The sequence below is a fragment of the Cherax quadricarinatus genome, chromosome 42 (assembly GCF_038502225.1).
Source record: "Cherax quadricarinatus isolate ZL_2023a chromosome 42, ASM3850222v1, whole genome shotgun sequence".
In the NCBI taxonomy this organism is placed as follows: Eukaryota; Metazoa; Arthropoda; class Malacostraca; order Decapoda; family Parastacidae; genus Cherax; species Cherax quadricarinatus.
This window is the reverse complement of record NC_091333.1, coordinates 5,118,344-5,139,482: the sequence shown is the minus strand read 5'-3', so window position 1 is coordinate 5,139,482 and position 21,139 is coordinate 5,118,344. Positions and strand designations below refer to the sequence as shown.

General features: G+C 45.2%; 1 protein-coding gene across 1 annotated transcript in view; it reads right to left on the bottom strand.

The window, feature by feature from the left end:
* Positions 1 to 21,139, bottom strand: part of LOC128695690 (fibrillin-2) — a gene marked incomplete in the record, with an annotated part of 295,003 nt that overhangs the window by 162,079 nt on the left and 111,785 nt on the right. Inside the window, 1 exon segment of the mRNA XM_070093229.1 lies at positions 15,170 to 15,265. Within this exon segment, the coding sequence (XP_069949330.1) occupies positions 15,170 to 15,265 (96 nt within the window).

Sequence of the window (21,139 nt, the reverse complement as noted above, 5' to 3'; positions counted from 1 at the left end):
CATTATCTTCTTGCTAAATAAAATTATCATAATCATATCTACATCATGAGGTATATCTCTCAACAGTACAATACTATAGGGAAGAGCCCTGCTCATACAGCAGGTCAGGTTTCAGACTACTGTAGGACTCCGCTTGTACAGCATGTTAGATTTTGGATTACTGTAGGGCCCTGCTTATACAGCAGGTTAGGTTCTGGGCTACTATAGGACCCCGCTTATACAGAAGGTTAGGTTCCAGGCTACTGCAGAGCCCTGCTTATACAGCAGGTTAGGTTCCTGCCTACTGCTGTAAAGCAAAAAATCACTACTGAAGTGAATCACAGCCTTTTTTCACTCTCAAATACATAAAAAAAGCCTGATAACATGTTTACACTATTATATACAGTGGACCCCCGGTTCACGTTATTAATCCGTTCCTGAGAGCTCATCGTAAAGCAAAATTATCGGAAAGCGAATCAATTTTCCCCATAAGAAATAATGGAAATTAAATTAATCCGTGCAAGACACCCAAAAGTATGAAAAAAAACTTTTACCACATGAAATATTAAGTTTAATGCAATAGAATAATTACAATAACAATAATAACAATAGAATAAACACAATAGAATAATTGACACTTACCTTTAATGAAGATCTGATGATGATTGATGGGATGGGAGGAGGGGAGAGTGTCGAAGTTTTTAATGTTTAGAAGGGGAATCCCCCTCCATGTTCAGGTTTCAATCCTTCAGCCTCTATGTACTCCTTGAATTCATGCACATATTTTTCAGCTGCTTTGTGGTCTGAACTGGCAGCCTCACCATGCCTAATCACACTATGTATGCCACTACAATTCTCAAATCTTTCAAACCAACCTTTGCTGGCCTTAAATTCACTCACATCACCACTAGTTGCAGGCACTTTTCTAATTAAATCCTCATGCAACTGCCTAGCCTTTTCACAAATGATCGCTTGAGAGATGCTATCTCCAGCTATCTGTTTTTCATTTATCCACACCAGTAACAGTCTCTCAACATTTTCTAACACTTGCGATCGCTGTTTTGTAATCACAGTTGCACCTTTTGCAAGAGCAACTTCCTTGATTGCCGTTTTCCTGCTCACTATAGTAGAGAAGGTTGATTGGGATTTACTATACAACTTGGCCAGGTCCGACACACGCACTCCACTTTCATACTTTGCAATTATCTCTTTCTTCATTTCAATAGTCATTAGCACCCTTGGTCTCGAAGAGTTGGCACTAGAAGCTTTCTTGGGGCCCATAGTGACTTATTTTGCAGAAACAAGCACCTGGAGCTTACCTGGAGAGAGTTCCGGGGGTCAACGCCCCCGCGACCCGGTCTGTGACTGGATGTATCCTTAGATGCACGCACACTGGCTGGCTTGTAAACACTGGTACACACGGGGCAGTTCAGGCCACATGTGGACACATCTCGTACAAATCGTATCGCGTACCGGGTTTTGTAACGGGAACTGAGGCAAATTTTTTGCGATATAACGCTTCGGATACCGGATTTATCGGTTACCGATGACTTCACGAACCGGGGGACCACTGTACTATTAAGTGAGCAATGGAGCTAGGCTTAAAAAATGTATAAACAGTACACACATTATTTACCTTAAAATATTTTCATCCTTAGCTTATAGTGAGTGGTGAATATATTTATTATAGGAAGCCTGAATAAATTAATATTTGTACACAGTAGGCCTATGATGTATGCCTAGTTGAGTTCATATTTCGTGCCATGCTCGTGCGGCCATCTATAGGCCCACCCAGTTCAACTGCACCACGCTTACCTCAGCGCAAACTCAACTTAGAATCAACAACAAGATCTACTCTGTCACTCTCCTGGGCATGCCCCCCCCCAGGCCTGGGCACTTAAACACACTGCCTGTGTACCAAGAACCCATATACAGGAAGAAGCCTCCGAAGCCTTATCGTTCATTCCTGCTACCACACACACACACGTAATCATTTCGAAAACATTGGTGGAAGCGGTGGTTGCAGCAAGTGTGTTTACCCGGAGAGAGGAAGGAAGATGATGTTGTTTTCACTTTATCACCCCATACAAGAAGCATCCAGACACAGGTAAAAGCAGGATCCAGGCCAAAATTTGCCAAACTTCGAGAAATCTAAGTGGAGTCCCCTGTGACTCGTCTTCACAGTGCCCCACACTGTTTCTCAGTCACATGTTCAGCATCACCTGCATGTTTCTGCTGTTGCTGTTGAGAATAGTATGGTTATTTCAGCAAGTCAGAGGCGAGTTTGTGGTGATTTCTGCATCCATGTGGTAGAATCTGTGCTATCTTCCGAGTGTGTGGGTGGGGAGGAGGGTGCGGCAGAGTCCTTGCTTCACCCATGCTCGCCCACTGAACACCGCCACACTACTCTCCACCACTATGCTCTCACTCACTCTCTGCTGTTTTTTTGTGAATTCAGTGTGAATTCTTTGCCAGAGCTGTGTATCCGAGTGCCTGAGGTCACTCAAAGGCATGTGGATCATGAAGCCACATGTGGACACAGCCACGTGGAGCAAACCACGTGAGTTACCAAGCCAGATTGTTCCAAGCCACATGCTCTTGTCTACTGCCTGATGTCACCCACGATATGTCTATTGTCATCATGCTCCCTGACATCACCTCGCGATGTCACTCCATGACATTCCTCATGACGTCACACCTGACATCACCAGGTTAATCAGACCCTGATCCACCATGAGGCCTGGTCTCACACCGAGCTGCAAGGGGGCTTGACCCCCAAAACCCTCTCCAGGTAAACTCCAGGTAATGATGTCACATCGACAGTGTTATAGTTTCATAGTGAGCATTTTGTTTCAGCATTGTCAAGAAGACTGGAAGAGATGTGTCACATAATTCCTCTCAGTGTTCTCACATGTTCATGTATGGCTTAGTGTCGACATATACACAGGAAAAAGCGTCATTTGCCAGTGCAAGCCATGTAACTGCATGTGCAGTAGGTGTGTGCAGTTTTCCTTGTGTCCTGTGTGATCTGAGCAAAGCTGTGTGTGTGGACCACAGTATGTTCTGAGCCCAGGCCACTGGTAGCTCCCTTATGTTACTTGTCACCCGTTGTGACCGCTGACAGCTGACATTAGTCAGTACAGGCAGTTACAAGCATCTGAGCCCCCCCTTGTATAGAAAGCTCTTATTGTTCGCCACTTGTAGATGCCCTGCCGAGTCGTACCTACTACGACTCGCAGTTGAGACTCGTTTCACTCCACCTGACCATCAGAGTGCAGTTATATGTAGAAAACCAGCCTGAGGATGCTTAAACTAACCTCTGTATGACTCAACTCTGTCGAGAGAATGACACTGTCAAACTGCAGTAGCCCTGTCGACAGGTGACTGCCTGACTCATGTCACAGCTTCAGTGAGCAGCCTGCACAAAGATGATGTCACTTCACTTTGACTGCTAGCCCACTCACTGCAGTTACGGTGTATGCTGTTACAACTCCCAGATGTTAGATGTACCTGCTATACCTGCCTAGTCCTCCAGCTTATGCCCTAATCTCTTGTGTGGAACTGTGTCAAAAGCCTTCTTACAATCCAAGAAAACACAATCTACCCACCCCTCTCTCTCTCTCGTCTTACTGCTGTCACCCTGTCATAGAACTCCAGTAGGTTTGTGGCACAGGATTTCCCATCCCTGAAACCGTGTTGGTTGTCACTGATAAGCTCATTCCTTTCTAGGTGCTCCACCACTCTTCTCCTGACAATCTTCTCCATGACTTTGCATACATGTCAGTGAAATTGGTCTGTAGTTTAATGCTTCATATCTCCCTTCTTTTTTAAAAACTGGGACTATATTTGCTGTCTTTCAAACCTCAGGTAGTTGACCTGTTTCGATAGATGGATTGAAGATTGTTGTTAGTGGCACACATAGTGACTCTGCTCCCTCTCTCAGGACCTATGGAGAGATGTTATTCGGCCTCATCGCCTTTGAAGTATCTAGCTCGGTTAGCAGCCTCTTCACTTCTTCCTCGGTGGTATGTACTGTGTCCAACACTTGATGGTGTACCCCACCTCTCCGTCCTTCTGGAGTCCCTTCTGTCTCCCCTGTGAACACTCTTTGAATCTCACGTTAGAGTTCCTCTCATACTTCTCAGTTGTTTCTTGTAATCTCCCCTCCTTCCTTCCTCAGCCTGATGACCTGGTCCTTGACTGTTGTTTTCCTCCTGATGTGGTGGTGCAACAGCTTTGGGTCAGATCTGGCTTTAGATGCTATGTCATTTTCGTATTGTTGTTGGGCCTCCCTTCTTACCTGTACATATTCATTTCTGGCTCTATGACTGCTCTCCTTATTCTCCTGGGTCCTTTGCCTTCTATAATTCTTCAATTCTCTAGCACACTTGGTTTTGGCCTCTCTAAACCTTTAAGTGAACCAAGGGCTCATTCTGGCCTTCTTGTTTTTTCTGTTACCTTTGGATATAAACCACTCCTCAGCTTCCATGCATATTGTTGTCACATATTCCATCATCTCATTTACTGACTTCCCTGCCAGTGCACTGTCCCACTGAACCTCGTGCAGTCCCTGTGTAGTCCCCTCTCTTGTAGTTGGGCTTCATTTGTCCTGCCCTTCCTGCTTCCCTCTCCACTTATAACTTTACTATGTATTCGAAGCTCAGAACCACATGGTCACTGACCCAGAGGGGTCTTTCATATGTGATATCCTCAATATCTGCACTATTCAAGGTGAATACTATGTCCAGTCTTGCTGGTTTGTCCTCTCTCTCTCTGGTAGAGTTCCTTACATGTTGGTACATGAGGTTTTCCAGTACCACCTCCATCATCATCGTAGCCCTCAATGTTTCTGGGTCCCCAAGTGGCTCCGGGTTCTCTTAGTCAATTTTTTTGTGACTGAAGTCACCCACAATCAGCAGCTTTGCCCTGTTCGCACGAGCCCTTCCGGCCACTTCAGCTAGTGTGTCAATCACTGCTCTGTTACTCTCATCGTATTCTTGCCTTGGCCTCCTGCAGTTCTGTGGTGGGTTATACATCACTGCAATTACCACCTTGGGACTCCAGTGTTCCTATTATATAGTCTCTTGCTTCACCTCTGTCTCTTCTCTCCAGCTTATCAAAATCCCATTGGTTTTTGATGAGCAGTGCTACTCCTCCACCTCCTCTGTTCCCTCTGTCTTTCCTCAAGATCTGATATCCCATTGGAAAGATGACATCTGTTATCATTCCTGTGAGCTTGGTTTCAAAGAGAGCTATGATATCCGGTGATGCCTCTTTGATTCCTTCATGCCACTCCTCCCAGTTATTCGTTATCTCATCAGCGTTGGTATACCATAACTTCAGTTTCCTCTCCAACACTGTGCTCTGGGGAGTCTGTGGGGGTGGGGGACCTGGCAGTGTGCTGTGGGATTCTACAGCATAGTGGGGGCGGTGGCTGTAAGTGTGGATTGTGGTTAATGTTGGGACAGCGTGTTTGGCTGTGGGGTTCTGAGGGTGGTCCTGTGTGTGCTTATGCTTGTTGTGCTGCCCAGCTCTGGTTGTCCTCTGCTGATTCTGTCCTTGTCTCTCTTCCTTGCCCCTTTCATTTCTGCGCCTTCTCCATCAGCTGCTGTCATTCTGTTCTTTTTCTCTCGCAGTCTAAGAACACCCTCTTGTATGGTGGTTATTCCTTCAGTAGTGGTTCCTCTTGCAGGACCCTGTTCTGCACCATTTCTATCTTGAAAATCAGTTTGACCAGCTGATTTCTCCTCTTCAAGCACCTAGAGAAAACCTGGAGAGGGTTTCAGGGGTCAGTGCCCCTGCGGCCCGGTCTGTGACCAAGCCTCATGCTTGATCAGGGCCTGACCAACCAGTCTGTTACTGTTGGCCGCACACAACCTGATGTGCAAATCACAGCCCAGCTGGTCAGGTACTGACTTTTTTTTCATTAGGGGGATTGTGCATCATCTGCCGAGTCTTTTGCTTTCACAGGGAGTGATTTTCATGTGTAAATTTGGTTCTCTCCTATTCTCTGAAAATTTACTATCTCAGTCATGTTCTCCTCTCCTACTTCTTTGATGATGTTTTCAATCTCCTGTTTTTCTCTCTGCCATCTTTCATTGTGTCCTCCCTTCACTCTCCTGACAGGCCCATGTGTGTGTGTGTACTCATCTAATTGTGGTTGCTGGGGTCGAGACTCAGCTCCTGGCCCCACCTCTTCACTGACTGCTACTAGGTCCTCCCTCTCCCTTCTCCATGAGTTTTATCACACCTCATCTTAAAACTATGCATGGTTCGTGCCTCCACTACATCACTTGCCAAACTATTTCACTTCCTAACAACTCTGTGGCTGTAGAAATACTTCCTAACATCCCTTTCACTCATCTGAGTCTTCAAATTCCAATTTTGACCCCTTGTTTCTGTGTCCCATCTCTGGAACATCCTGTCTCTGTCCACTTATTTATTCCATGCAGTATTTTGTATGTCATTATCATGTCTCTCCTGACTTTCCTGTCCTCCAGTGTCATCAGACCAATTTCCCTTAACCTCTCTTTATAGGACATTCCCATTAGCTCTGGAACCAGCCTTGTTACAAACCTTTGCACATTATTTAATTTCCTTACATGCTTGATCAGATGTGGGTTCTAAACTGGTGCTGTGTATGGGTCTGATGTACACAGTGTACAGAGTTTTGAACGATTCCTTACTGAGGTATTGAAATGCCATTCTCAGGTTTTGCGTGTGTGTGTGTGTGTGTGTGTGTGTGTGTGTGTGTGTGTGTGTGTGTGTGTGTGTGTGTGTGTGTGTGTGTGTGTGTGTGTGTGTGTGTGTGTGTGTGTGTGTGTGTGTACACACACACACACACACACCCATGCTAGTAACAAGGCACTGTATATTGCAACCTGTGGAAATTGTTTTATAATTTTCCTAAATTCAGCATGTGTAAATGTGAATATAATAATTGTGTATTAAAATGTGATGCTGATTTGACTGTTCAAGAAATTTTGCGTGAAGGAGAGTGTGCAGCGGCCACGGAGTGATACAGAGAGGGCGGCATAGTGAATTAACATGTGAGCACTGGTTGTGGTGAAATTCTCAAGATATCTAGCATCATCGAGACCATAATTGGGTGTTTTGGTCCAAATCTGTAATAGGACCTCATGTTACTGTCCCCTGCTGAATAATTGGGACAGGAAAGTTGCAGGACCTCCAGAATTACATGTGGATGGTGGAAAATGAGGAGAGTATGCCATCACTCACACACGGAAGTATGCCATTGTCCTTTCATTTAGATTACTCGCTGGCTAGTGCAGGATTCTATATGTTACCTGGAGTTTACCTGGAGAGAGTTCCGGGGGTCAACGCCCCCTTGGCCTGGTCTGTGACCAGACCTCCTGGTGGATCAGAGCCTGATCAACCAGGCTGTTACTGTTGGCTGCACGCAAACCAACGTACAAGCCACAGCCCGGCTGGTCAGGAACCGACTTTAGGGGCTTGTCCAGTGCCAGCTTGAAGACTGCCAGGGGTCTGTTGGTAATCCCCCTTATGTATGCTGGGAGGCAGTTGAACAGTCTTGGGCCCCTGACACTTATTGTATGGTCTCTTAACGTGTTAGTGACACCCCTCTTTTCATTGGGGGGATGTCGCATCGTCTGCCAAGTCTTTTGCTTTCGTAGTGAGTGATTTTCGTGTGCAAGTTCGGTACTAGTCCCTCTAGGATTTTCCAGGTGTATATAATCATGTATCTCTCCCGCATGCATTCCAGGGAATACAGGTTCAGGAACCTCAAGCGCTCCCAGTAATCGAGGTGTTTTATCTCCGTTATGCGTGCCGTGAAGGTTCTCTGTACATTTTCTAGGTCAGCAATTTCACCTGCCTTGAAAGGTGCTGTTAGTGTGCAGCAATATTCCAGCCTAGATAGAACAAGTGACCTGAAGAGTGTCATCATGGGCTTGGCATCCCTAGTTTTGAAGGTTCTCATTATCCATCCTGTCATTTTTCTAGCAGATGCGATTGATACAATGTTATGGTCCTTGAAGGTGAGATCCTCCGACATGATCACTCCCAGGTCTTTGACGTTGGTGTTTCGCTCTATTTTGTGGCCAGAATTTGTTTTGTACTCTGATGAAGATTTAATTTCCTCGTGTTTGCCATATCTGAGTAATTGAAATTTCTCATCGTTAAACTTCATATTGTTTTCTGCAGCCCACTGAAAGATTTGGTTGATGTCCGCCTGGAGCCTTGCATTGTCTGCAATGGAAGACACTGTCATGCAGATTCAGGTGTCATCTGCAAAGGAAGACACGGTGCTGTGGCTGACATCCTTGTCTATGTCAGATATGAGGATGAGGAACAAGATGGGAGCGAGTACTGTGCCTTGTGGAACAGAGCTTTTCACCGTAGCTGCCTCAGACTTTACTCTGTTGACTACTACTTTCTGTGTTCTGTTAGTGAGGAAATTATAGATTCATCGACCGACTTTTCCCGTTATTCCTTTAGCATGCATTTTGTGCACTATTACGCCATGGTCACACTTGTCGAAGGCTTTTGCAAAGTCTGTATATATTACATCTGCATTCTTTTTGTCTTCTAGTGCATCTAGGACCTTGTCGTAGTGATCCAATAGTTGAGACAGACAGGAGCGACCTGTTCTAAACCCATGTTGCCCTGGGTTGTGTAATTGATGGGTTTCTAGATGGGTGGTGATCTTGCTTCTTAGGACCCTTTCAAAGATTTTTATGATATGGGATGTTAGTGCTATCGGTCTGTAGTTCTTTGCTGTTGCTTTACTGCCCCCTTTGTGGAGTGGGGCTATGTCTGTTGTTTTTAGTAACTGTGGGACGACCCCCGTGTCCATGCTCCCTCTCCATAGGATGGTAAAAGCTCGTGATAGGGGCTTCTTGCAGTTCTTGATGAACACGGAGTTCCATGAGTCTGGCCCTGGGGCAGAGTGCATGGGCATGTCATTTATTGCCTGTTCGAAGTCATTTGGCGTCAGGATAACATCAGATAGGCTTGTGTTAACCAAATTCTGTGGCTCTCTCATAAAAAATTCATTTTGATCTTCGACTCTCAGTCTGGTTAGTGGCTTGCTAAAAACTGAGTCATATTGGGACTTGAGTAGCTCACTCATTTCCTTGCTGTCATCTGTGTAGGATCCATCTTGTTTAAGTAGGGGCCCAATACTGGACATTGTTCTCGACTTTGATTTGGCATAGGAGAAGAAATACTTTGGGTTTCTTTTGATTTCATTTATGGCTTTTAGTTCTTCCCGCGATTCCTGACTCCTATAAGATTCCTTTAGCTTAAGTTCGATGCTTCCTATTTCTCTGACCAGTGTCTCCCTACGCCTTTCAGATATATTGACCTCTTTTAGCCTCTCTGTTATTCTTTTCCATCGCCTGTAAAGGGAGCGCCTGTCCCTTTCTATTTTACATCTACTCCTCCTTTTTCTTAGAGGAATAAGCCTTGTGCATACATCGAGCACCACCGAGTTAATCTGTTCTAGGCATAAGTTGGGGTCTGTGTTGCTTAGTATATCTTCCCAGCTTATATCAGTTAGGATTTGGTTTACTTGGTCCCACTTTATGTTTTTGTTATTGAAGTTGAATTTGGTGAATGCTCCCTCGTGACTAATCTCATTATGTCGGTCTGGGGCTCCGCGCATACATGTCTGAACCTCAATTATGTTGTGATCTGAGTATATTGTTTTTGATATGGTGACATTTCGTATCAGATCATCATTGTTAGTGAAGATGAGGTCTAGTGTATTCTCCAGTCTAGTAGGCTCTCTTATTTGCTGGTTTAAATTGAATTTTGTGCAGAGATTTAAAAGCTCGTGTGAGTGTGAGTTTTCATCAGAGCTGCCTCCTGGTGTTATTACTGCAACAATATTATTTGCTATATTCCTCCATTTTAGGTGCCTTAAGTTGAAATCCCCCAGGAGCAAGATGTTGGGTGCAGGAGTTGGCAGATTTTCCAGACAGTGGTCAATTTTTAACAGCTGTTCCTGGAATTGCTGGGATGTTTCATCCGGAGGCTTGTAGACTACCACAATGACTAGGTTTTGGTTCTCGATCTTTACTGCTAAAACTTCCACTACATCATTTGAGGCATTCAGCAGTTCTGTGCACACAAGTGACTCTGCAATGTACAGGCCAACCCCCCCCCCCCTTTGCCTGTTCACTCTGTCGCATCTGTATAGGTTGTAACCTGGGATCCATATTTCGTTGTCCAAGTGATCCTTTATGTGGGTCTCAGTGAAAGCCGCGAACATTGCCTTTGCCTCTGCAAGCAGTCCACGGATGAAAGGTATTTTGTTGTTTGTTGCTGGCTTTAGACCCTGTATATTTGCAAAGAAGAATGTCATCGGACTGGTGGTATTGTTGATACTGGGGGGAAAGGGGGGGGGGTCCGGCATTAGTATCTGTATCTGTTGGTTTGGAGTGGAGGCCATCGACTGTGGTTCCACTCCAGGAATGACTGGATTTGGTGTACGATTTCTGCCATTTCCTGCCAGTTTTTTTTTCTTCCTGGCACTAAAAAACCTCTCCCTCTTGAGTGGCTGTGGCTACCCAGGTTTTCCCATGGCCTGGATGTTTTGTATCTTTTTGTCCCCTTTAGATGGTGTGCCTGGCAATTTAAGTTATAGCACAGTCTTTCCTGTACTGAAGAGGGACACATTTCAGGGTGAAAAAGCTTACAGGAAGGGAGTTTGCATTTTCCTGTTGTTATATGGGCACGGCATTTTCTAGGGTGGTCATAGTTGCACGTCCCATCTGCTTTTCCAGATTTCCCATGCCTGCAGATACCAAGTGCATAGTATGTGCACAGGCTTTGTTTCCATTTGCCTTGGGTTTCTGTGACTGTATTCCCTGTTGGTGCATATTTACCTGTCTTATTCTTATCCTCCCTAGCACCAACAAAGGAGCTCCCACCAGTTGTTTTTGATAATATATCCTCACTATTGCTAGTGGAGTCCTCTTGTTTGCTATTTCCTGTGGTATTCCTAGTTTGCAATATTGGTTTTATCTTATCTTTGACTGCACTTGATTCCCCACTACGGCTCCTGTCTCCCATGAGGTCATTTATATGCATTCCATCCTGCGTACAATTCCCGACTACCTGGACAAAATCTCCAGCTTCACCATTACTGTCTACCAGGACAGCACTGTCAGCCCCACATTTACTGACAACCAGGACATCACCTCCAGCCTTACAGTTTCTGTCTACATGACCAGCATCAAGGGCAGTACCATCCAGCCCAGACTTTTTATGTTCCCATCTGTTGTAGAAAGCTTCCAGGTTGTCTATGAAAGCAGCTTTGATGTTATCCTCTTTTAATATCAATGTGATATTAGTCCACAGATTTATCTCATTTGGACATACCCAAAAACACTTCCCTGTTTTAATACTTCTTGTAGCTAGTTCTTGGATATTTGTACAAGGGGCATGACACCAATTTCCACAAAAATGACAATTTATCCATGTCCAAGCCCGTTTGTTTGATTGATTGCAGACTACACAGGGCTTCATAATGATTTGAATGGTTGAATTACTGTAATTCTACTAGCAACCTCTTGAATACTCTATTAATAACCGCCTTAAAGTGAAGCTCTAGCTATTTGTATTTCTATTTCTAACTGTACAGTGGACCCTTAACCAGCGATGGCATCGATTAACGATAAATCTGACTAGCGATACATTTTAACGCAAAAATTTTGCCTCAACTAGCACTTAAAAACCCGACCAGCGCTATTCGTTCCGTACCATACGCATCCACTTTGGCCTGAGCGCGACTCACTTGTCCCTTCGGTGCCAGTGTTTACAAGCCAGCCAGCCACCGCGGTCGCTTCCAAACATACAACAACTGGAACATTTCATATTATCACAGCCTTTGTAGTGATTGCACCTGCAAAATAAGTCACCATGGGCCCCAAGAAAGCTTCTAGTGCCAACCCTACAGCAAAAAGGGTGAGAATTACTCTGGAGATGAAGAAAGAGATCATTGCTAAGTATGAAAGTGGAGTGCGTGTCTCTGAGCTGGTCAGGTTGTATAATAAACCCCAATCAACCATCGCTATTATTGTGGGTAAGAAAATGGCAATCAAGGAAGCTGTTCTTGCCAAAGGTGCAGCTGCTGCTGCACCACAGTCAGCTGTTGTTGTTGCTGCACCACCATCAGCTGTATTACTCGAAGATGTGGAGAGAGTGTTGTTGGTGTGGCTTAACGTGAAACAATTACCGAGAAACGATTAACCCCGGAGGGTTAGCCACCCAGGATAACCCAAGAAAGTCAGTGCATCATCGAGGACTGTCTAACTTATTTCCATTGGGGGTCCTTAATCTTATCCTCCAGGATGCAACCCACAACAGTTGACTAACACCCAGGTGAACAGGAAAAAATGCCTGGAACTAGTGCTCATATTGGTGAGGTTAGTGGGGAGGATGTGGAAGAGTTGGTGGAGGAGGACAATGAAGGACAAACCACTGATGAGCTGCTAGATCATCTTCAACAGTAAGAGGCCACACCTGAGGAAACTGCTTCGGAGCAGGGGAGAGAGAAATTGACGAAGTTGCCTACTTCAAAGATTAAGGAAATGTGTGCAATGTGGCTTAAAGTGCAAACCTTTTTTTAGATGAAAATCACCCTCACACAGCTATTGCAAGCCGTGCTGGTGACTATTACACTGACAATGTTGTGAAACACTTTAGGATAAAGGAACGAGAGGTACAGGCCTCTATGGACAGATATGTTGTGCAACAGAAGTTCAGTGACTCTGAAGCTGGTCCAAGTGGCATTAAAAGAACAAGGGAAGTAACCCCAGAAAAAGACTTGCTGCCTCAAGTGCTAATGGAAGGGGATTCCCCTTCTAAACACTAAGAAGATCAACGCTCTCCCCTCCTCCCATCCCATCAATCATCACCAGATCTTCAATAAAGGTAAGTGTCATGTAACTGTGCATGTAATCTTCAGTTTGTGTGTATTAAAATTAATATTTCATGTGGTAAATTTTTTTTTCAATACTTTTGGGTGTCTTGCACGGATTAATTTGATTTCCATTATTTCTTATGGGGAAAATTAACTTGACTAACGATAATTTTGACTAACGATGAGCTCTCAGGAACGGATTAATATCGCTGGTTGAGGGTCCACTGTACTTGTATGTTAGGACAGCTTACCGTAGTACACTCCTGTTTTTAATTTATTGTTTGTGTTTATAAGGGCGCCTACAACCCCATCCGTTTACAGTCTGCTTTATTGTCCAACAAATCCGTTTGAAATCAATCGAGGGTTCGGACCAGTCGAGGGTTCGGACCAGTCAAGGGTTCGGAACCAGTCTGATCTGATCAGTGGGTCACTTATTTAAAACATACCGGTCGGTGATTTGGGCTAACACATGAAGGATCTACTGGAAGTTATCTACCCAAGTAATATGTGATTTGATTAATACAAAAAGTATAACATGCGTGTTGAAGAACCGGTGATTGCTGGCAACTCCTACAATGACGAATGGTCGACCTCAACCCTTGTTTATCAATCACTGTAGGTAGGCATTGTGTTATGATGCAACTACAGTAATTAAATGGTAAGTGGCAATATGAATTTTATTTTCTAATAACACTTGTGAAAAATAAATTCCCATAATTATACTGTATATATTTTTATAATGTAAATATACATGATTAATGCATTACTGTTGTTCTAAATTGTATTTTAAATAGAACCAACAGGGTTCCCTTTTGCGCCTGCGCGGATGTGCGGGGGTCACAGGTCGACTCAGGGCATGGAGGCGGGCGTGTTTTTGAATTGAGGGAAGAGGCTGGGAAAGCATGGGACCAGGAAATTGGTGTTCACGGCGGCCTAAGGATTAATATAGGCCTCACTTCATAATAGGAAGTGTCGTAACTGTTCCTGATGAAGAGTGAGGGAACGTGATTTACGGGACCACCGTAATAAAGTGGTAAAATTAGTGAATAATGGTGGGACCGGTGGTGACTGGCGTGTCACCATGGAGTGTCCTGGGGAAAATACCCGTGATCTAATCCTCACTCATCGGTCTCAGATCTTAATGGAGTGACCTCTAATGTGTATAATAATTATGAGACATTAAATCGTCTTGTGAATTGTAATGTAATCAGTGATAATAACACTAAGTTAAGAGAATGCGTGAAGTGAAATAAGTCGCCTTGCTCCGAGTGAACACGTTAGACCTCGTTGTTCCCGTCCCGAGGACAGTGAAGTTTTTATGGAGTCACGACTTCTAAACCGGGACAAACCAACGGATACTTCGTCCTGCTGGAATAAGAACCGTGTTGGTGTAGCAGGACATCGAAATGAGATGGTGAAAGGAGGAAATAAGGAGCATCAATCACCCACAGTTAAGTAACCTTTCTAGTTATAGCAGACTGATACTGGCCAGTTAGGTATGTTGTAAATGGATAGGTTATGGGTGATCTAGCTACATCAAGTGACCACCAGAGAATATCTGGTAAGTGGTGAGATTATGTACAAGTGTTTTTCCTTGATGGATATAGCCATGTGTAACCTACCCCTCCCCCTTCATTCAGTTAAACTAATATAATCTATACAGTCCACAATTAATTAGTAGCGCCGTACTTGTGGGTGCTATCCAATCTATACTGGTCTCGGATAGATATGGATAAGATTGTGAGGTCGAAGGCCCACCTGCAGTGACCAGGGGTGATGAAGTTTTCTCACATGTCTACATGGGGTGACTATGGTAAACAATGTAGTGTTGTCTCCCAATAAGATTACTTGTATGTATATAATGTTGAGGTACATACAGGTAACACCCTAAAAAAAATTTCCATAACACTATTGTATTATATGTATTGTACAAGAATCATATTCCGTGTATCCAGCAAGCCAAATTATATACAGTTCACACTATTTTTTAATTTACCATTATTGGTATTAATGTTTATTGTAATTATTAATTTAATGTCAGGCCAAGCCTTTTTGTGAGTGATGGAGTGGGCATCGAAGGAGTGACAGTCCTATGACATACTGTGACTAAGTCCCACTTACCTCACCCAAATTACTTACATGTAATAATTCAGGTAATACCCTACAAACCTCATGTAGGTAATTTTTCACACAACTTTAATAATTCTGGCGCTTGATCTTTCTTAAATCAAAAAATAAATTAAATCTAAACAGACATTAATGTGGTGAAATACTGCTTACGTTCAGCACAGTGATCCCCGGAAAATCCTGCCCTGCATTGGCACCGGCTTCCCTGACATGTCCCACCATTGAGACATGTTGTCTGGCAACCCAGTTCTGCAAGAAACATTAACAGCTTTATGACAATTCAGCAATTCTTACCTTGAAATATTTATTATAACAAAGAAACAAACACAAGCATGCAAATACACATGCACGCACACACACATACACACACACACACACACACACACACACACACACACACACACACACACACACACACACACACACACACACACACACACACACACAGTGAAGAGGCGGGGCCAGAAGCTTGGACTCGGCCCCTGTAACCTCAACTAGGTGAGTACAACAACTAGGTGAGTACACACACACACACAGCTAAGGGAAATGTCCTACGAAGAAAGGTTAATGGAAATCGGTCTGACGGCACTGAAGGACAGGAGGGTAAGGGGTGACATGATGAAGACATACAAAATACTGTGGTGGAAAGAGACAGGATGTTCCAGAGATGTGACGCAGAAACAAGGGGTCACAAATGAAAGGTGAAGACTCAGATGAGCCAAAGGGATGTTAGGAAGTATTTCTTCAGCCACAGAGTTGTTAGGAAGTGGAATAGTTTGGCAAGTGATGTAGTGGAGGCAGGAACCATACATAGTTTTAAGACGAGGTATGATAAAGTTCATGGAGCAGGGAGAGGGAGGACCCAGAATCGGTCAGTGAAGAGGTGGGACCAGGAGCCGAGTCTCGACCCCTGCAACCACAATTAGGTGAGTACACATACACAAACACACGCACGAATGCACGCACGCAAACACACACACACACACACACACACACACACACACACACACACACACACACACACACACACACACACACACACACACACACAGGAGATTGAGAAAATCATCACGGAAATAGGTGAAGAAGAGATGGACGAGATTGTAAATTTTCAGAGAATAGAGGGGTACTCAAAGGGGAGAAACCCACCGATCAAGCTGATTCTCAGGACGGAAACAGTGCGGAACAGGATCCTCCAAGAGAAACCACGGTTGAAATACTCGGAAGAGTACAAGAGGGTGTTCCTAGACAGAGACAGAACACAAACAGAACGACAGCAGCTGAGGGAGAGGACAAAAAACGAAAGGAGCTAGGAAAGGAGACAAGGATGGAACCAGCAGAGGTCAGTCAGAGCAGAACAGAGCAGCAAGGGCAAGCACACACACAACTATCCTCAGAACCCCACAACCTATCACACCATCCCAACACACACTACAATCCATACCCACAGCTTCCACCCAACACCGAGCTATAGAATCCCACAGTATGCTACCAGGTCTCCCACCCTCACAGGCCCCCCAAACCACAGTGTTGGAAAGGAAACTGAAGGTATGGTACACAAACGCTGATGGAATAACAAATAAGTGGGAATGGCACAAAAGAGTCAAAGAGGCATCACCAGATATCATAGCGATCGATCACAGAAACCAAGCTTACAGGTATGATAACAGATGCCATCTTTCCAATGGGATACCAGATCCTGAGGAAAGACAGAGGGAACAGGGGGGTGGAGGAGTGGCATTGCTGATCAAAAACCGATGGAATTTTGATGAGTTGGAGAGAGGAGACAGCGGAGAAGAAAGTGAATGCATAGCAGGAACGCTTCACTCTGGAGGTCCCAAGGTGGTAATAGCAGTGATGTATAACCCACCACAGAACAGCAGGAGGCCAAGGCAAGAGTACGAAGAGAGCAATAGAGCAATGGTTGACACACTGGCTGCAGTGGCCAGAAGAGCTCATGCATGCAGGGCAAAGCTCCTGATCATGGGTGACTTTAACCACAAGGAGATCGATAGGGAGAACTTGGAGTCACATGGGGGCCAAGATACATGGAGGGCTAAGATGATGGAGGTGGTACGGGAAAACTTCATGTACCAACACGTACGAGACACTACAAGAGAGAGAGGAGAGGATGAACCAGTAAGACTGGACTTAGTATTCACCTTGAGTAGTGCAGATATCGAGGACATCACATATGAAAGATCCCTTGGGACCAGTGATCATGTGGTTTTCAGCTTCGAATACACAGTAGAGCTACAAGTGGAGGGAGAAACAGGAAGGTCAGGACGAATGAAGCCAAACTACAAGAAACGGGACTACACGGGAATGAGGAACTTCCTGAACGGGGTTCAGTGGGACAGAGAACTGGCAGGGAAGCCAGTTAATGAGATGATGGAATATGTAGCAACAATGTGCAAGGAGGCTGAGGAGAGGTTTGTACCCAAGGGTAACAGGAATAATGAAAAAGCCAGGATGAGCCCATGGTTCACCCAAAAGTGCAGGGAGGCAAAAACCAAGTGTGCTAAGGAATGGAAGAAATATAGAAGGCAAAGGACCCAGGAGAATAAGGAGAGCAGTCACAGAACCAGAAACGAATATGCACAGATATGAAGGGAGGCCCAAAGACAATATGAAAACGACCAGGTAATCATGCTAAGGAAGGAGGAGAGACAACAAGAAATGACCGTGAAGTATGTGAGGAACTCAACAAGAGATTCAAAGAAGTGTTCACAGAGGAGACAGAAGGGGCTCCAGAAAGACAGAGAGGTGGGCCACACCACCAAGTGCTGGACACAGTGCACACAACCGAGGAAGAAGCGAAGAGGCTTCTGAGCTAGATACCTCAAAGGCAATGGGGCCAGATAACATCTCCCCATGGGTCCTGAGAGAGGGAGCAGAGGTGCTATGTGTACCCCTAACATCAATATTCAATACATCTATCGAAACAGGGTGGTTGCCTGAGGCATGGAAGACAGCAAATGTAGTCCCAATCTTTAAAAAAGGAGACAGACATGAAGCACTAAACTACAGACCAGTGTCACTGACATGTATAGTATGCAAAATCATGGAGAAGATTATCAGGAGAAGAGCGGTGGAACACCTAGAAAGGAATGATCTCATCAACAGCAGCCAACATGGTTTCAGGGACAGGAAATCCTGTGTCACAAACCTACTGGAGTGCAATGACATGGTGACAGCAGTAAGATAAGAGAGAGAGGAGTGGGTGGATTGCATATTCTTGGACTGCAAGAAGGCGTTTGACACAGTTCCACACAAGAGATTGGTGAAATAACTGGAGGACCAAGCAGGGATAACAGAGAAGGCACTACAATGGATCAGGGAATACTTGTCAGGAAGACAGCAGCGAGTCATGGTATGTGTCGAGGTGTCAGAGTGGGCACCTGTGGCCAGCGGGGTCCCACAGGGGTCAGTCCTAGGACCAGTGCTGTTTCTGGTATTCGTGAACGACATGATGGAAGGAATAGACTCTGAGGTATCCCTGTTTGCAGATGACGTGAAGCTGATGAGAAGAATTCACTCGATCGAAGACCAGGCAGAACTACAAAGGGATCTGGACAAGCTGCAGACCTGGTCCAGCAATTGGCTCCTGGAGGTCAATCCCACCAAGTGCAAAGTCATGAAGATTAGGGAAGGGCAAAGAAGACCGCAGACGGAGTACAGTCTAGGGGGCCAGCAACTACAAACCTCACTCAAGGAAAAAGATCTTGGGGTGAGTATATCACCAGGCACATCTCCTGAAGCACACATCAACCAAATAACGGCTGCAGCATATGGGCACCTAGCAAACCTCAGAACAGCATTCTGACATCTTAATAAGGAATCGTTCAGGACCCTGTACACCGTGTACGTTAGGCCCATATTGGAGTATGGGGCACCAGTTTGGAACCCACACCTAGTCAAGCACGTGAAGAAACTAGAGAAAGTGCAAAGGTTTGCAACAAGACTAGTCCCAGAGCTAAGAGGTATGTCCTACGAGGAGAGGTTAAGGGAAATCAACCTGACGACACTGAAGGACAGGAGAGATAGGGGGGACATGATAACGACATACAAAATACTGAGAGGAATTGACAAGGTGGACAAAGACAGGATGTTCCAGAGATTGGACACAGTAACAAGGAGGCTGAGGAGAGGTTTATACCCAAGGGTAACAGGAATAATGAAAAAGCCAGGATGAGCCCATGGTTCAACCGAGGAAGAAGTGAAGAGGCTTCTGAGTGAGCTAGATACCTCAAAGGCAATGGGGCCAGATAACATCTCTCCATGGGTCCTGAGAGAGGGAGCAGAGGCACTATGTGTACCCCTAACAACAATATTCAATACATCTATCGAAACAGGGAGATTGCCTGAGGCATGGAAGACAGCAAATGTGGTCCCAATCTTTAAAAAAGGAGACAGACATGAAGCACTAAACTACAGACCAGTGTCACTGACATGTATAGCATGCAAAATCATGGAAAAGATTATCAGGAGAAGAATGGTGGAACATCTAGAAAGGAATGATCTCATCACCAGCAGACAACATGGTTTCAGAGACGGGAAATCCTGTGTCACAAACCTACTGGAGTTCTATGACATGGTGACAGCAGTAAGACAAGAGAGAGAGGGGTGGGTGGATTGCATTTTCTTGGACTGCAAGAAGGCGTTTGACACAGTACCACACAAGAGATTAGTGCAAAAACTGGAGGACCAAGCAGGGATAACAGGGAAGGCACTGCAATGGATCAGGGAATACTTGTCAGGAAGACAGCAGCGAGTAATGGTACGTGGCGAGGTGTCAGAGTGGACACCTGTGACCAGCAGGGTCCCACAGGGGTCAGTCCTAGGACCAGTGCTGTTTCTGGTATTTGTGAACGACATGACGGAAGGAATAAACTCCGAGGTGTCCCTGTTTGCAGATGATGTGAAGTTGATAAGAAGAGTTCAGTCGATCGAAGACCAGGCAGAACTACAAAGGGATCTGGATAGGCTGCAGACCTGGTCCAGCAACTGGCTCCTGGAGTTCAATCCCACCAAGTGCAAAGTCATGAGGATTGGGGAAGGGCAAAGAAGACCGCAGACGGAGTACAGTCTAGGGGGCCAGGGACTACAAACCTCACTCAAGGAAAAAGATCTTGGGGTGAGTATAACACCAGGCACATCTCCTGAAGCGCACATCAACCAAATAACTACTGCAGCATATGGGCGCCTGGCAAACCTCAGAACAGCATTCCGACATCTTAATAAGGAATCGTTCAGGACCCTGTACACCGTGTACGTTAGGCCCATATTGGAGTATGCGGCACCAGTTTGGAACCCACACCTAGCCAAGCATGTAAAGAAACTAGAGAAAGTGCAAAGGTTTGCAACAAGACTGGTCCCAGAGTTAAGAGATATGTCCTATGAGGAGAGGTTAAGGGAAATCAACCTGAAGACACTGGAGGACAGGAGAGATAGGGGGGACATGATAACGACTTACAAAATACTGAGAGGAATTGACAAGGTGGACAAAGACAGGATGTTCCAGAGACTGGACACAGCAACACGGGGACACAGTTGGAAGCTGAAGACACAGATGAATCAAAGGGATGTTAGGAAGTATTTCTTCAGCCACAGAGTAGTCAGGAAGTGGAATAGTTTGGGAAGCGATGTAGTGGAGGCAGGATCCATACATAGCTTTAAGCAGAGGTACGATAAAGCTCATGGTTCAGGGAGAGTGACCTAGTAGCGACCAGTGAAGAGGCGGGGCCAGGAGCTTGGACTCGACCCCTGCAACCTCAACTAGGTGAACTAGGTGAGGTGAGCACACACACACACACATGCACACACACACACATAGTAGTCAGGAAGTGGAATAGCTTGGGAAGCGATGTAGTGGAGGTGGGATCCATACATAGCTTTAAGCAGAGGTATGATAAAGCTCACGGCTCAGGGAGAGTGACCTAGTAGCGACCAGTGAAGAGGCAGGGCCAGGAGCTTGGACTCGACCCCTGCAACCTCAACTAGGTGAGTGTACACACACACACACACACACACACACACACACACACACACACACACACACACACACACACACGCACGCACGCACGCACGCACGCACGCACGCACGCACACACACACACACAC